Below are 17,954 nucleotides of genomic sequence, written 5' to 3' on the forward strand. Positions count from 1 at the left end.
GGCGGGTGTGGCCGTCTGCTGGAGCATCCTTTTACACCAAAAGGTGGCGGGCTCCATTTCCCGCGGGGCACATACCCAGGTTGCGGGCTCCTCCCCAGTCGGGTGCATGAGGGGGCCACCCATTCATGTTTGTCTCTTACAGCGATGTCCATGTCTCTCTCTCTCCCTTCCTCCCTGTAAAATAAAAACAACTCGGGCCAGGGACTGAGCTCAGGATGACCAGCGGCTTCCACAGAGGTCCGCACCTCTTTCCACGCCCACTTCCGCTTCCGGGGAGGTGACTCCCGGGTTCCTGGGTGTGGTGGGGGTGGGAGCGAGAGAGGAGCCGGAAGTGGGTGGTTCGGTACTTCCGGTACGGGAAACTTAGCTGCCGCTGGAGCGGGCTTGACAGGCGCAGTCCCTGCATGCAGGTCTTTCTCCTTTCGCCGGCCTCGCGTCTAAGCTTCCAGCGGCTTTGGCTCTGCCGTCCCGCAACTCCTGTCTCCAGAGCCGCCCCTTCCCCATGTTCCGGGGCGGGAGTCCTGAAAGCCAAGACCCGTTCGCCGGTACCCCATCATGTCCGAACAGACTAAAGAGCTGGTGGAGCTGGTGTGGGGCACCAAGAGCAGTCCCGGTCTCTCTGACACCATCTTCTGCCGCTGGACACAAGGTACCCGGGCCGGGCTCCCACTTCCAGCGCCGCCTCCTTTGCTCTGGGTCCGGCCGTGGCGCTTCTCGCGCGCCCCGCACTCTGTCCCAATTCCCACGCCCCGCTCAGGAACTGGACTTGCTAGAAACGCCCCGCCTGCCCTGGAGGGAGAGGTGGAGGAGGAGAATGGTTACATTAAAGCCCGAGGCGCCTCCGCCGCTCCCGGGACTGCCCTGCGGCTGGAGAGGAGAAGGGGTGGCTGCTGGGCTGCGGTGACACCGAGGTGTGCCCTGCGCCCGGGGGTCAGTGTCCCGAGAAGGGCTGTGGTCGCCTGAATCGTGGGCACCTAACAAGGCTGTCTGCTATTGGCGTTTGGTCTGATTTTAAAGGGAGGGGAGTCCCCTGTAAAGTAGAATGGCTAATCCCAAAAGCAGTTTTGTTGTTTGTGTTTTAATTATGTGGTTAGGCATGGTACTCACTACATAAAGACAGTGTTGGTTGCTACAAAGTGTTTTCTTCACCCAAAGTATCTCCGGTTTTGAGATGGTTTAGTATCAGTTACAGTTAAAAAGGTATATAAATCATAGCATTTCCGGTGGCAGTCTAATTACCCAGTCAAGATTTCGAGTTATATAAGAAGTTTTATTGATAATATGAGTAATACTGAAATAACAATCACATTTATTAAATTTATGCACTGTGCCAGGCCCTTCACTAGGCACTTTATACCTAATTCTTAAGTTTTAGTACTATAACACAACGGACACATCACTTAAGGTGACTTAAGGCTGGCAAGTTAAGTGAGGTTAAGAGCATAGTCTTTTGTTAGTAAGGTATCAGTAATGTAGGTGTGTATGTAAAACAGGCCAATAAATAATAGCTATTTATAACTATTATTATTAAAACTTTTTTTAGAGAATACCTGTTCTCAAAGGATTTGGAGGAATTTTACCATAGTAAATCTGTCCCTACTTCATAATGTGTATTCTGTAATATAAATTCAGGTATAAGTAAACCTTTCTGCCTCCCAGATATTTATCTTTTAACAGCTGGTAAAAATTAGGATAATAATGTATTATCATCAGGTTATTTAGTCTATCACTATTTTTTGCAGATGAGTCATGAAGGAAGGGTAAATGACCAGGCCAAAGTCGCACACAAATTGATAGAAATTGGGAGTGAATTTATGTGTAATTAGTTTGGCTCTTTTTACACATTTGCTTAAGTCATGTAACTAATATTTTCTGAAAGGTTGGACACCCACATTTGCAGATTTTATTTTGAAAACATACTTTCCACTTTGATTTATTTATTCTAATTGTGAACAGCTGTAAAGTACACAAGACTGTGGAGGATTAAGAAACTTTTACTTCCCCTGGAATTAGCCAACATTAATTAAACATTTACAGTGTAGAAAAAGATAATATTCAGCTTAATTTATATTAATACTATAATGTAGATTCAAGGAGAATTAAGAGAGGCAGTTCTTGTAATGGTTAAGAGCAGGCTTTGGAATAGGCATACTTGAGTTCTTGGTTTAAGCTATTCTTTAACTTATTTAAGCCTCAGTTTTCTTCTCTGTAAAATGGAGATAATAGAAGTGTCAATCTTATAGGGTTGTTGTGAGGATTAAAGACATGTAACTATACTTACATGCTTAGCACAGTACCTGACATATAGTAAATACTCAGAAAATGGTAGCTTAATTTAAAAAGTGTTTGGTTGTAGAGTAAGGCAAAGATCTCTCTCTGGTAGGCACTTGACAATTACAAGAAATTATTATTTATTTGATGGATAATCATTATTTAAAATAGAACTTTATAATGACATTCTAATGCTCTGCCATCTTGTAATCAACCTAAGTTCCTTAACAAGATTCATTCAATCAATACCATTTCAAAATAAAGAATTTATTTATTTTTTGGCTTTTTAGAGAGTGCAGTTATATTGTGTATATGTAATTCTTCAAGGTCTTACATTGATCAAGGTTTCAGGCAATCAAATACGTGTTTTTAAGTTTGTACCTCTGAATCAGAAGGATGTTGTTACTGGTTTTGCTATATTAACTGTTTTATTCATTCTTAGAGACAGAAACCATTGTGAACAATTGCTGTGGCAGTCATTTGGGATTATGGGACTAGGCACAAGAGACACTGCTCTGCTGTACTTGCCTTACTGCATTCATAATGTGACATTAACTTTGGCTTTAATTCAGTCTGTAACTGTGCTTTGAATTGGCAACTGTAATCTCAATAGTCAGTTGGAAGCAAGTTATAGGTGCCAGTAGTTTGGAGTAAATATTTATAAAATTATCTAGGGATATTTCATTTATGAAACTATATTGATTGGTCATGTTAAATTGTTGTTTTTTAAATCCTCACTTGAGGATATATTTTTACTGATTTTAGAGAGAGAGGATGGGTGGGATATATATATCACTTGGTTGCCTTCTATATGTGCCTCACCTGGGGATGGAACCCACAAGCTAGGTATGTGCCCTGACCAGGATTTGGACCCACAACTTTGTATGGGAAGGTGCCCCAACTATCGAGCAGGCTTTGGAATAGGCATACTTGAGTTCTAGGGCAGGTCTTATTAAATTCTTTTGATGTGTTAAAACAGTAAGCTGCAGGAGTTTACATAGTACAAAGTCTCGCCCCCCACCCCCCTGTCTTAATTGATTTGGCATTTTTAGATAATATGTTAAACAACAAGCCTCAAGAGTGGCACATCGTTGTTGTTTTTTAAAAATCATTTGGCAGTTGTAGATAATTCTCTCCTCTCCTGCAAATCCTTTTTTTTTCTTCTTTTAAAGAGTAGAGTCTTGGGGAGTTTGCCAGTTTTTATTTTAAAGGAAAAAGTCACATAATTTAAGGGTTTCAAGTTTTTTAACTTGGAAAATTTTTCTCGCCTGCCTGCTCTCCTTCTACTCAGTTGAGGAAAAGCATATATTTTTCTACCTCCTTATTTATAAGCATCATTTATTCTCCTCTCCCTTCTTCCCACAAACTACAAGTGTTCCAAGGCTCTGCAGCTTAGATTTAGTAGGGTGGGAGAGAAGATAAATAATAAATATAATATAGCAAAAATTAAGTATATATAATAGTTAGAAGGTAAAGAAATAGGGAGTTATGGAATGGCGTAGCCTGGATAGGCCTCATTTGAAGATGAGATTTGAGCAAACACTTCAAGTAACTGAGTTAGTAACGCAGATAACTGAAAACAAAAAACAAAAAACAAACAAACCAAAAAAACAAAACCCCACAAAAAATAAACAAACCCAATGTTCCGGGCAGGGAGAATGGCCATTATAAAATACTTAATACAGAATATTCCTGGCTTTTTGTTCAAGGAACAGGAAGGAGGTTAGTTTGGCAGAAGAGGGAATGAGGGAAGGGGAGAGTAATAAAAGATGAGGCAAGAAAGAATATGTCCCAAATTATATAAGGCTTTATAGGCCATTTTAAGCTTTGGCTGTTATTCAGAATGCAATGAAAGGTCATTGAAAGACATAGAGCAAAGGAAAGACATATGGGACAATTTTTTAAAGGATTGGTCAGACTGCTGTGTTTGAGGATAGACTGTAGTAGTTTGAATGAGACAACAAGATCAAATGAGAGATAATTGTGGTAATCCAGCGGCTTTGGACCAGGTTATTAGTAGTGGAGATTGTAAAAAGTAGTCAGTTTGATCACATCCCAGCAGAACCAAAATAAAAGTTATCTAGATCGAACAGAAGCAAATATTAATCTCATTATAAATGAAAACATTTTGACTTACTGGAATTTGTTTTTTTTTAAAATTTACATTCTTTATTGTTTGGAATTTGTTTATTTTAGTATTGATCGTCTAGCTCATTGTTTGGTAAACATTTTCTGTCCAGGCGAATGTCTTTATTAACTCATTTCTGCCATTGCTGCAAAAGCAGCCCTAGATAATATGGGTGTGGCCATGTTCTAACGCTGCATTTACAAAAACAGCCTGATCTAGATTATAAACTGAAAAACCATTTTCCCCCTTTTTAGCCCCCTTTCTCCAAATTTTATTATGGTTTCACATAAGGATTAGCCAGAAAAGGAGAAACCCAGTTTTGCTATTTATAACAATTCAGTGTATGGTGGGTTTTTTTGGGGGGGTGGTGGGGAGATGGCGGGGGAGGTCTAGTTAATTGAAATGAGAATTTTGGACTTGCAGTCAAGGACAATTTTTGTTACATAATATAAAAAAATGAGATTTAACAAATAACTTAGGAAAACTTAGGGATTAGTTAAGATATAAGTATAAAATATATTTAGGAAATAATACATTTGGATTCAAATTCCAAAATATAGTTGGATGCTTATTATAAAGTGATTTAACATTTTACCAAAGTTATAAAATGATACACAAGTATCATTAATTTTTTTTCCAAAATGAGGATAAGTTAAAACTGTGGATCATATCATTTTAGAGATTTTTGTTGCTGTTGGAAGCCTTTTATTTCTCTAAATTATAGATTTTTTCATTCTCCAACATACCTAAATTATTATTCATCTAAAATCCAACTTTTTAAAACTCAGTTTGTAATTTTATATGATAGTTTGTTTCTTAGTCTTTTGAATATATAATCTGTTTTTTAGTTCATAATATCTTATATTTGTATTATGATTTACAGTTTTTAAAAATCTTATTTAATCCTTGCAACTATCCTGAGAGCTAGCAAAGGATAAATGTAGTTATCATTTCTATAGATGAGGAAACTAAGGCCTGGTGCAGATGTGACTCAACCAATATCATGTAACTTGTAATGACAAGCCATGTCTTCCTGTGGCCTTTTGTTTACATGGAAGACTGGAAAGGTAGAGGCAGTAATTGTCAAACTGGTTTGAATACTATAAGTCATATGAAAATAAGAGACTGGAAAATTCAGAAGTTCATGGCTGAGATTTAAGTTAGTTGTGAGTTATAAGACTGATAAAGACTTCTATGTCTGCAGTACAATGGAATGTGATACAAAATGGAATATTTAGGATCAGAAGTTTTTGATGGCTATTTCTAATGTAATCAGAAAAAAACAACCATTTTATGATAAATTAATTCCATTTAAAACTAGGAAATGATTTGATAGAGAACAGATGACAAGAAAAATAACTATGTCCTTAAAAATTCAAACTCAAGTGAAACCTTGTAAAAGGAGAAACCTACTTAGCATAGTCCTGTTTTAGGGTAGAATACTTAATTTTTATTTAGCTGACTTCATTTCATTTTAAGCTCCAATAACCTTTGTTTATTATCAGTTAACACACTCAAATATATGTACTGTAATTGAACAGAATTTGGCATAAAGCAGATCTGCCTAGAATTTTCTCCATGGGGTTTTTATATCTAAAGTACAAAAGCAACTCACTATAATACAGTTTAAACTATAAGCCCACCCATGGTTCTTGAAAAATGCATTACATTATTAGTAATTTTATGGAAGGCAAGAATATAAACCCATTACTGATTTATATTTCTTACATATCCTGAAAGTTTGACAGAGCCTAATTTTGCTTTTGAACATAGGCCCAACACGAGGGACTCTTTCCTTATTCCCAGTAAGGGAAGAATTAGACAAATAGTGGAGGCCTCTGGCTTTGCCTCTTTTTCCTAGGTTAGACCTCAGATTTGGTTGTCTTAACATGAAAACCAGCACCATTTCATTTGTCCTTCTTAAAATTTCCCCATCTGCCTTACCTCTTTCCAGTCCTCCATTTAGCCTGTCATCTACTTCTCCCAGGCTACTGTGTATTGCTAGAAAAAATTGTGGCCAGCAAGAGTACAAATGTAGTAATCAAACCTTAGCTGAGCCCTCAATGTTTCTCTTAGTTCTGTATACTTGCTAGCTTATATGTTTTTCAAAATTAAAATTCGCCTCTTTTATTTCCCTCCCTCTTAATGAGTAGCATCTCTTTATCTAAATATTTTACTTAGAAGCCAGCTAAGAGTTATTTCTCCTGGGTCAGTGGCTGTCAACTTTTTTGAACTCAGGGCCCCTTTACACTCTAAAAATTATTTGGGATTTCAGTATGAAAAAAGAAAAATTAGTGAGACCTGTGGCATTGTTCTACATTTTTGCAGATTTCTTTAATGTCTAGCTCATCAGAAGAAACTGGATTCTCCCCCTTGCTTCTCCATTTAGTCTGCTGCAATATGTTGTTTTGGTTGAAGTGCATGCAGAAAATTCAGCCTCACACAGATACATAGTTGCTAAGGAAGGGGTATTGTAATAGCTTTTTCAGACAATTATGGATATTCTTCTTTGATAATACACTACTATAAGTGGTAGTTTCTTAGAGGTTAGTTGCAATACAGAATCTGAAGCCATATCTGTAAACTTTTTGTGCTCTGTTAAATTGAAATCCATTGTTTGGTCTTGTACTTTGAATGGATCTTTTACCCATACATTAGTTTCTAACAGCATGCATTGGTCATTTGGAAATTATCGGTCCATTGGTTTATACAGAGCTTTCAAATGTTAACACATTTCATTATATTATATCAAAGGTCACATTTATTATTATAACTACTGATCTCATTAGAGAATGAGTATTGAGAAGCTGTGAAGCTGACAGTGGTAGACACAAGTTATTTAGAATTTTAGTTATTGTTTGAAACCTTGAAATGTTATCAGTGGCAAAAATAATCAGTTATTTTCCTTGAATTATCAGGCTTACTTCATTTGTGAGAAATTGTCTGCCAAATACTCATGTCTGAATAATCGTAGTTTGTCAGCAGCACCTCACAGTAAAAACAGGGCTCCACAATAAATCAGATCAGCCTGCAGTTGAAACAATTGTTCATGAGCTTTTCTTTGAGACAGCTATCAACCTTAGTATGTAGCAGAAGGGCTTTATGGGTAGCTTCATTTTGTCACATAGAATATTTTTTAAATGGGCATTGTATTCATGGTCAAGATTTAATAAAATTAGTAGTTTTTACTGCATCAGTAAGGACATGTCTAAATTAGCTATCTCTGTGTGTTTGAGAGCATATGGTAGTGTTTATTAGAGCAATGACTGCTGGTATAGCTCAATGTCACTGCCTTGATGTGTGTTTAAGGCACCGGCAGTTTAACTCAGTATTGCTTTTGCACCATTACTGTGAATGAAAAGGGCAAGGAATGTATTGGTATGGCCATGAAAATGATGTTAACCTCTAGCAGATCAGCCAAAAGGGTCTTTGACTTCCAGAGCTCTGTAGACCTTACTTTATCCACAGCTAGCACCACCTCACCACTTTCTCAGCTCTTTCAGGACTTAGAATCCTTAAACTTCTTCTTTCCCACATAATCATTCTTTTCATTTTTTAAAACTCAGCCCTTTAGTCTATAAAAATACAGTGGGGCCTTGATTTACGAGTTTAATTCGTTCCGTGACGGAGCTGGTAACTCAAATTACTCGTATGTCAAATCATAAAGTGAACGAGTGAGACACGTGATGCTGGGCTGATGTGGCGTTCACTGTGACGTTCGCTGCGCCAACTAGCGGTGGGGTATCTGAAGCTGGCTCGTAACCCGAATTTTAGCTAGCAACTCAAAAAATTGGCCCAGAGACGGCTCGTATCTCGAAAAACTCGTTAGTCGGGACACTCGTAAGTCAAGGCCCCACTGTAATTATTCTTTATCCAGCTATCCTTCACACTGTCATCCTTTTCCCCTTTACTTGTTTAACAAGTAGTTTGCATTTACTGTTTCTCCTTGTATTCTGAATCACACCATAACCCTTTAAAATAGGGCTACTCTCCCCAGTGCTCTAAATTTATTTTTTTAGTATTCCCAGTGACATGCGTAATTCAGTTTTGTAATTTATGTTTTAACTCAGCAGCATTTGTACTGATTGACTAGTCTTTGCTTCCTGATTTTTCCCTTCTAGGACCTCAGTGTATTTTTCTCTTACCTTTTTAATCATTGTCAATCTCATTTGCTGACTCACACTCTGTTCACTTTTGGTTCTTAACTTCATTATCTTTGTTCTTCATGTTCTTATTCATTTTAACTGTCAAGCTGATGTTTCAAATTGCTATCTTTAATCCTAACTCCCTACCCCATGATCCAGACCTATAATTCCCATCCATTCTGAATGTTGCCAAATGGTTGTCTTATATTTTTGAGACTTAACTTGACATGCCTAGAAACAAACTCCCATTATCTTCCCTCCCAAAACTTCAACAATAATTTACTGAGCATTAACTATATGACATAGTAGGAAAACAGTGGTCAGTGGAACAGACAAGCTACCTATAAGGCAAGAAATTTAATAAACAAGTAACAAACAGTGTAATTACAGAATATGTGTAGTAAGTACTGGTTGTGCTGAGATGGTAGGAGAGATCTACTTAGATAGGTTTGTCAGAGAATATATATCTGAGGAGTTAATACCTAGATTGAGTCCTTGAGAATGACAAGGTTTCAGCTATATGAAGAGAAAAGGAGAAAGAATATTTCATGCAGAGGGAATAGCAAACATCAAGGCCCCAGGTAAAGACCTTGGGATGTTCTAAGGGCCTAATGCCTCTGTAGATGATGAAAGTAAGAGTGAACTAAGGGAAGGTTGGATTGATTGATCATACATTGTCTTTAGGTCATAAAAAGGAGTTTGCATTTCATTCTTATTTTTTTTTGTTTTGTTTTTTGTTTTTCTATGCATTTCATTCTAATTGCAGTGAGAAACCTTTGAAATATTTTAAGCAGGCTGTGACAAAATTACATTTCCATTTCTAAAATATTCCTGTGGTAACTATGGTGAACCCTTGTTGAGGGTGGGGGTGGGGTGGAATGGAGAGATCTGATTGGGAATTCTTCACAGTATTCTAGGTGAGAAAGAGATGATGATGGTTTGAACCTGAAGGTAGACTAGAGATGTGATAGAAGTGGACAGACAGAAGGTATGTTTTGGAGCCTTGAACTAAGAGGATCTTATCTTAAGGTGAAGCCTAAAGGTCAAGTTGGAGTTTTATCAGAGAAAGGATTAGCATATATTTCAAGCTGAGGGAACATGTTCAAAGAGTAAGAAACCAGAAAGAAAATTGATATTTGAGGACCTGAGAGAAGTTGAGCATGCTTGGAGTCTTAAGAGAGAGCGTGGAAAAGGATGAGGTAGGAGACATATCCAGAAGCCAGATCACACAGGACCATGTTAAAGTGTTTAGAGTTTGTCTATGTCTGCACTAAATCCTGGGAGTAGATGAGTTACCCTGGGAGAATGTGTAGAGTGAAAAGAACATAGATTCTAAAGCCAACACCTGAGGAACATTAGCATTTAAAAGGAGTTGATCAAGGAGACTGAGAAGAAATAGAACAGTTTGGAGAAAAAGGAACCAATAAAGCCAAGGGACAAAAGGTTTTTAAGAAGTCAGTGGTGCCCCAGCCGGTTTTGCTCAGTGGATAGAGTGTAGGCCTGCGGATGAAAGGGTGCCAGGTTCGATTCTGGTCAAGGGCACATACCTGGGTTGCAGGCTCAATCTCCAGGAGGGGGTGTACAGGAAGCAGCCAATCAATGATTCTCTCTCATTGATGTTTCTCTCCCTCCTTCTCCCTCTTTGAGATCAATGAAAAAAAAAAAAAGAAAAAAAAGAAGTCAGTGGTCAACACTTCCAATGATTTTCTGGGAGATTATAAAAAGAAAAGACTTGAAGAAATAGCTTTTATTGGTCAGTTTCTGAGGGGAGGGAGTATTAGTTTGATTATTTGATCAGACCTAACAGTGAGAATGAGTTTGTGTAGCCACAGGCTGAAATCAGATTATTGTGGATTAAGTAAATTGTGAGATAAGGAAATTTAGACAGTGCATATAGACAACTAAGTGGGCTTTGATAGAGTGATTGGTGATTAGAATTTTTGGTGAAATGTCTTATTTTTTTTATGGTCAAATGAGTTTTTAAGTTAAAACTTTAATTTTTTAGAGCAGTTTTAGGTTCACAGCAAAATTTTGGGGAAGGTACAGAGATTTCCCATATACCCCCTGCTCCCACAATAATATGCATAGCCATCTCTATTATCAGTATCCTCCACTAGAATGATGGGTACCTTTGTTACAATTGATAAAGCTATATTGATACATAATTATCATCCAAAGTCCATACTTTACATTAGGGTTCACTTTTGGTGTTCTACATTTTATGGGTCTTAACAAATGTAAATGACATGCCAACATTGTGGTATCATAATGTTGTAGGCGGTGGGAACAGCACCAGGTATTATACTAGTGGGGTCAGACCAAACCTGGGTTTAGCAACCTCAGTACTTGGGTTCTGGCTAGGAAAGAATTCAAAGTCCAGACCCAAACTGTAAGAGAACATTTATTGGGTAAATTAAAGAGGTAGAAATAGTAATTCCTAGAAGAAGTGGTCTTAGGAAACAAGTTATAGAGGTAAAGGAAGGGCTCTTGGAGCTTGGGAGTGAGGAAGCTAATGGTAAAGTGCCTGAGTCAAGGAGGAGGAGGGGGAAGGAAAAGGGAAAGGCGCAGGAGTGTTCCCTGGAGAGAGAGCACACTGAGTCCTCTATCCTAAGTGTTTTTAAGGGTAGAGATTTTAGCGGGGGCGGGGGGGGGGGGGGGGGGGGGACGGCAGCGCGCAGATCCCAGGAGAAGATCTCAATGTAATATTCAGCCGTTTTCTAGGTGTGTTCTTTCAGGGTTGTGGTCTCCACTGATTGATTGGTTGACACCAGCGCAGGTGGTCCTTATTCAATGCAGCTGGTCCTGAGGTTGGTTTTGTTGAAACTGAGGCATAGATGTTATCTCTAGGGAGGAAGAAAGGACAGGGGGTCCAAACTGCTTGACCAGCAATATCCTAGGGGAGGAAAAGTCACTGGGGGCAAGGTCCCACCCTACAATTGATTGCCCTTTGCTGGGCACCTGGCCCATGGTCCTTGCTCTGCTCAAGTCTGTCTAATTGCCTACAACAATAGTATTTTCAGTGGCTTAAAAATCCTCTGTGCTTCACCTATTCATCTCACATCTCTCCCTTCTCCTACCCACTGGCAATCACAGATCTTTTTATTGTCTCCATAGTTTAGTTGGAATTATACACTGTATGTAGCCTTTTCACTTTGGTTTCTTTTATGTAATAATATGCATTTAAGGTTTCTTCATGTCTTTTCACAGCTTGCAAGCTCATTTCCTTTTTTTTCATATTTTACAAAGAATTTTATTTATTTATTATTTTATTGTCTAAAGTTTTACATATGTCCCCTTTACCCCCAATTGACCACCCCCTCATTTCCTTTTAACACCGAATAATATTCTATTGTCCAGATGTACCACAATTTATCTATTCACCTTCTGAAAGATATCTTGGCTGCCTCCAAGTTTTGGCAAGTATAAATAGAGGTTTATAAACATCTGTTTGCAGGTTTTTTGTTGTGGACATATGTTTTCAACTCCTTTGGGCAAATGCCAAAGAATTTTTGGTGGATCTGAAGGTGTTTTTGTTCTTAAATATATGATACACATATAAATACTGTTTGCAAGAGATTAAATGGTAAAGAGAGAGGAAGTGGGTTGGGATGGGATCCTCTACATCTACAATTTAAAAAAAAAATTTTATTGATTTTTTTACAGAGAGGAAAGGAGAGGGATAGAGAGTTGGAAACATCAATGAGAGAGAAACATCAATCAGCTGCCTCCTGCACACCCCCTACTGGGGATGTGCCTGCAACCAAGGTACATGCCCTTGACTGGAATCGAACCTGGACCTTCAGTGTGCAGGCTGATGCTCTATCCACTGAGCCAAACCAGTTAGGGCTACAATTTTTAACCTTTTTCATCACATGGCACACATAAACTCATTACTAAAATTCTGCAGCACACCACAAAATACATTTTTGCCGATCTGACCAAAAAAAAAAGGTATAATTTCTGATTGATTTACAAAGATAAAAATAATAATTACCTACCCTTTTTTGCTCCAAAGTGATTTTAAAAAAAATCAGGTGTCTATACTTGTACATAAAGATTTCTAGTATCATACCAAGAATTAACTAATCAGATGTAACCTTATTATGCAAAGTGACCAATAAGATTATATGACCTATCCTTTCTAATAAAGAGGTAATATGCTAATTGACTGCCCTGCCCTCAAAGATGGCGGTGCCACACAGCCACAAGATGGTGGGGCCCCGTCCCCTCAGTCCCGCTGGGGCAGCAGGCGTGCCTGCCTCCAAAGTCCCCCAGTCCCCTCAGTCCCCCTGACACCCAGGGCTGGCCCAAGGCATATGCAAACCTTGGATGGCGGCTGCCCAGCCACCCAGGGCTGCCCGAGGCTCAGGTAACCAGGGCCGGCTGAGGTTTGCGCTGCCAGCAGTGGCAGCAGCAGAGGTGTGATGGGGCGTCATCTTTGCCCTTGAAGGCTCCTGGACTGTGAGAGAGGTCAGGCTGGGCTGAGATACGCCCCCCTCTAGTGCATGAATTTTCATGCACCGGGCCTCTTGTGTGTGTGTGTGTGTGTGTGTGTGTGTGTGTGCGTGCGCACCAGAGGCCTGGTGCACAAAAATTTGTGCACTCGGAGGGGTCCCTCAGCCCGGCCTATGCCCTCTTGCAGTCTGGGACCCCTCGGAGGATGTCCACCTGCTGGCTTAAGCCCGCTCCTTGGGGGATCAGGCCCAAGCTGGCAGTCAGACATCCCTCTGGCAGCCCAGCAGCCCTCAGGGGATGTCCACTTGCCAGCGGGGAGCAGGCCTAAACTGCAGTCGGAATCCTTAGCGCTGCTGAGGAGGCAGGAGAGGCTCCCACCACCACTGCAGTACTGGCAGCCATCAGCCTGGCTTGTGGCTGAGCAGAGCTCCCCCTATGGGAGTGCACTGACCACCAGGGGGCAGGTAGCTCCTGCATTGAGCTTCTGCCCCCTGGTGGTCAGTATGTGTCATAGTGACCAGTCATTCCCAGTCTTTCTGCTGTTAGGGTCAGTTTGCATATTACCATTTTATTATATAGGATAGAAGCCTGGTGCATGGGTGGCGGCCGGCTGGTTTGCCCTGAAGGGTGTCCCGGATCAGGGTGGGGGTCCTGCTGGGGTGCCTGTCCAGCCTGGGTGAGGGACTGATGGGTGTTTGCAGGCTGGTCACACCCCCTGCAGGGTGGGGTTCCCCCCTGGGGTGCCTGGCCAGCCTGGGTGAGGGGCTGATGGCTGTTTGCAGCTGGTCACACCCCCTTCAGGGTGGGGGATCCCCACTGGGATTCCTGGCCAGCCTGGGTGAGGGGCTGATGGCTGTATGCAGGCTGGTCAAGCCCCCCCCCCGCCCCCCCCCCCCAGTGGGGATCTTTACCCCATAGAGGTTTGGCCAGCCTGGGTGAGGGGCTGATGGCTGATTTCAGGCTGGCCACACCCCCTTTAGGGTGGGGGTCCCCACTGGAGTGCCTGGCCAGTCTGGGTGAGGGGCTGAGGGCCATTTTCAGGCTGGCCAAGCCCCCCCCCCCCCCCCCCCCGACGGAAGCTCCCAGCCTCTCCTTTTTTTTTTTTTTCTTTTTTTTTTTATTCTGGGATTTATTTACCTTCTATAATTGAAACTTTGTAGCTTTGAGAGGAGCTGAGAGCTGGCCAGGGTGGGTGGGAGGGAAGCTTGGCTTCCTCCATCGCCAGGGGCAACCCACTCCTGCTCGGTCCAGCTCCGTGGCCACGGCTGGCTGAAAGCAGGTATCTGGGGTTTATTGACCTTCTATAATTGAAACTTTGTTGCTTTGAGTGGAGCTCAGAGCTGGCCACGGCAGGCGGGAAGCTTGGCTTCCTCCATCATTGGGGCAACCAAGCCTCCTGCTTGCTCCAGCTCTGTGGCTGCCGACCGCCATTTTGGTTGGGTTAATTTGCATATAGTCGCTTGGATTGGCTGGTTGGCATGGCTTAAGGCGTAGTGAAGGTACAATTTGCCTGTTTGTCCTTAATTAGTGTAGATCAGGGGTCCTCAAACTATGGTCCGCGGGCCACATGCCAATACAAATACTGTATTTGTTCCCGTTTTGTTTTTTTACTTCAAAATAAGATATGTGCAGTGTGCATAGGAATTTGTTCATTGTTTTTTTTTAAACTATAGTCTGGCCCTCCAACGGTCTGAGGGACAGTGAACTGGCCCCCTGTTTAAAAAGTTTGAGGACCCCTGGTGTAGATATTTACGGTTCAAGACGGAGCATTCACAGTGGATAGCTATTGTGTTGGCTGTTGTCATTTTTTGACAGTCTAAGGCAGTGGTTCTCAACCTGTGGGTTGCGAACAATGAAAATACATCCTGCATATCAGATATTTACATTATGATTCATAACAGTAGCAAAATTACAGTTATGAAGTTGCAACGAAAATAATTTTATGGTTGGGGGTCACCACAACATGAGGAACTTTATTAAAGGGTCGTGGCATTAGGAAGGTTGAGAACCACTGGCTAAGGGAAAAGAGGTCAGTGCCCCTGACTGAGTAATCAGGTATTGCAGGTTGTAAAAATTCCTGCAGCACACCTGTTGGAAAATCACTGCTCTACACTACTTATTACTTCACTTGCTATCACGTAGTATCTCAAGCTAGACACTTCAGTCAGCTCTAATTTCTTTTGTACCAAGCCTTTGTCCCACTTGCAGGTATTCATCACATCTTAATGTTTACCACAGAAATATTGTTTGGATATAGTTTCTCCTCCACACTGTGTTGCTTTTATCAGTTTGGCACTGTTTCTATAGGGCTGTTGAAACAACTTCATCCCCATTCTAGTCACTTACAAAAGAAAAAAAAGTATGATAATATTAGTACTTGTCAGGGTACTGTTATTAACCTATTATTAACCTCTTGTCAGTATTCCCTCCTCCCTTTACCATCTCCTCTATCCTACCCCTATATTGCCTTTCAGCTACATTAAATTTCCCTTTGATCCATAAACGTGCCCTGCTCTTACCCTGTATCCTTTAATAAAGGTTTTCTTTACCTGAAAGTTATCTTCCCACCCTTGCCTCTCTGGAAAATTCCTATTCTAGATCAACCTCAAAGTCACCTGTTATAATTTGACTTGGGGCAGAGTAAGTCATTCCTTTTTTTTTTGTTAATCCTCACCCGAGGATATTCTTCCTATTGATATTTAGGGGGAGAGAGAGAAGAGAGAGATTGTTTGCCTCCCGCATGTGCCCCACTAGAACTGGGGATCGAACCTGCAATCCAGGTAGGATCCCTTGACTGGGAATTGAGTCCAAGACCCTTCAGTCCGCAGGCTGACTCTCTAACCATTGAGCCATGCCAGCCAGGGCAGTCATTCTTTTCTGTATCCACAACTCTGTCTTCATACTTCTGTTTTAACATTCATTTCTTTATTTTAGTGTTTGTTTATTTATTTATATGTCTGTCTTCCCCTGAACTGTTGGCTCCTCCAGACTACGGACTCATTCATTCATATATCTAGATGCTTGGTGCATTATCTGATGCTTATTGAATATTTGTTGGATGAATGACTGAAATATAATCTTTCATGAAACTTTACATATTCCTAGCCTGTTGGAATTGGAAGTGATCATTTTAAAGATGACTGAGGCCTACAGATGTGAAATGATTTCCTAAAAGTTATACACATAGTAACTCAATTCTCACTTCTGTCCTTGTGCTGCAGTGTGCCAGTGCTCTCTGTGGCAGCTTCTACTAGCTGCTCTCAGACAGTATTGGTTGGGGAATATTTAAATTAAGACAGAGCCAATGTGAGTACATTCACTGCTATGTATGATACCATTTAATAATTTTTAGCTTATAGAATGTGAGACAGAAAATTGGGACAAAAAATACATGTACTGTATGGAAAGGGTCCTAAAATTTTGTTTGAATTCAGTAGATTGACTAGTCTTCAAGTAAATGAAATTATATAAAAGTCAGATTTGGTATCCTTTTCCACACTTTATCCCCCTAGTCCACTTAGAGGGGTCCCTGGATACAAAATATTGTGTGTGCATGTGTGTGTAAGTGTTTATGTGCACTGTGTGGGGAAGCATAGGTTCCATATCTTTTTTCAAAGGGTTCCTTGATCCCCCCCAAAAGTTAACACGGCTTCTGACTTGAAAATATGTTGCTGTGTGATAAGTGATCTTTCTCAAAGCAAAGTACATTAAAAATTCTTTTAGCTGCTACTTGAATTACATTTTTAATCTCTGCTACTTGCTTTCATTTTTAGGGTTTGTGTTTAGTGAATCAGAGGGATCTGCATTAGAACAGTTTGAAGGTGGCCCCTGTGCTGTTATTGCACCTGTTCAGGTAACATAGACTACTTTATCAACTCCTTAGAGGGACGTGTTCAAACATTTCATACTTTACTTTTTGCTTTCTAATATATATGCTCTGTAATCATGATGCATGGTCAGTTACCTCTCAACTTTTGTTCATGTAAATTGCTATAGATATAAAAAATATAAGTGCATTCAGCGGAGACACAACAGTATGGTGATTGCCAGATGTGAAGGGGGTTTGGGGGAATTAGAAGAAGGTATAGGGGGAATAAATAGTGATGGAAGGACACTTGCCTTGGAGTGGTGAACACACCAATGATGTATTGCAGAATTGTACACCTGAAACCTATATAATTTTATTAACCAATTTTATTAAATTCAATAAAAAAGAAAAAAAGTGAATTCAGAACATGAGTAGGTTACACAGCAATAGCCTTTGGAATATTATATGTGTGTGTGTATATATATATATTTTAAAAATACGTATTTTTATTGATTTCAGAGAGGAAGGGAGAGAGATAGAGAGATAGAAACATCAATAATGAGAGAGAATATCATTGATTGGCTGCCTCCTGCACACCCCCTATTGGGGTCGGGGGCAGATCGAGCCTGCAACCCGGGCATGTGCCCTTGGTCGGAGTTGAACCTGGGACCCTTTAGTCCGCAGGCTGATGCTCTATCCACGGAGCCAAATCGGCTAGGACTGGACTATATTTTCAAGAAAACATAGTAAGTGTTCCCTGATTTTCAGAAAATGAGGAATTAATGATCATGTCATTTTTCTAATACAATGATCCTGTTGAATAATAACATTTTATACTACAGATAAGTACATTATAGCAATGATACTATTTTTATTTGATCTCTCTATAAGAATGATATTCCTAAAATGTTGAATATTTTCATGACCTAAAATTTTACAAATTTTTAAAATAATTTGGCAGATTATACTATTTTAGGGTATAGTTTTGGCCTTTAAATTAAAATTAGTAGCAACTAATTTAAAACAGAATTTGCAAAATAAAAAGATTTTTTAATCTTTATTTCTATTTTATTAATCCCATAAAAGATAGGGTTAATCTGAATATATGTATTTGATTTTGAATATTGATGTGTAACATTGTTTGAAT

At 40.1% G+C, this 17,954-nt stretch overlaps 1 protein-coding gene across 3 annotated transcripts in view; it reads left to right on the top strand.

Annotated features, from left to right (window-relative positions):
* The first annotated feature begins 356 nt into the window (after positions 1-356).
* The window catches only part of MINDY3 (MINDY lysine 48 deubiquitinase 3), a 122,071-nt gene continuing 104,473 nt past the window's right edge, over positions 357-17,954 (top strand). For all 3 annotated transcript variants that reach the window (XM_070428503.1, XM_070428510.1, XM_070428518.1), the window contains exons 1-2: positions 357-649; positions 16,773-16,852. In XM_070428503.1, coding sequence (XP_070284604.1) covers positions 556-649; positions 16,773-16,852 — 174 coding nt within the window. In that variant the 5' untranslated portion in view covers positions 357-555. The remainder of the gene's footprint in view (positions 650-16,772; positions 16,853-17,954) is intronic.

This window comes from Myotis yumanensis, unplaced genomic scaffold (assembly GCF_028538775.1).
Source record: "Myotis yumanensis isolate MYYU_CA2020_CCGP unplaced genomic scaffold, mMyoYum1.0.hap1 SCAF_1, whole genome shotgun sequence".
Taxonomy (NCBI): Eukaryota; Metazoa; Chordata; class Mammalia; order Chiroptera; family Vespertilionidae; genus Myotis; species Myotis yumanensis.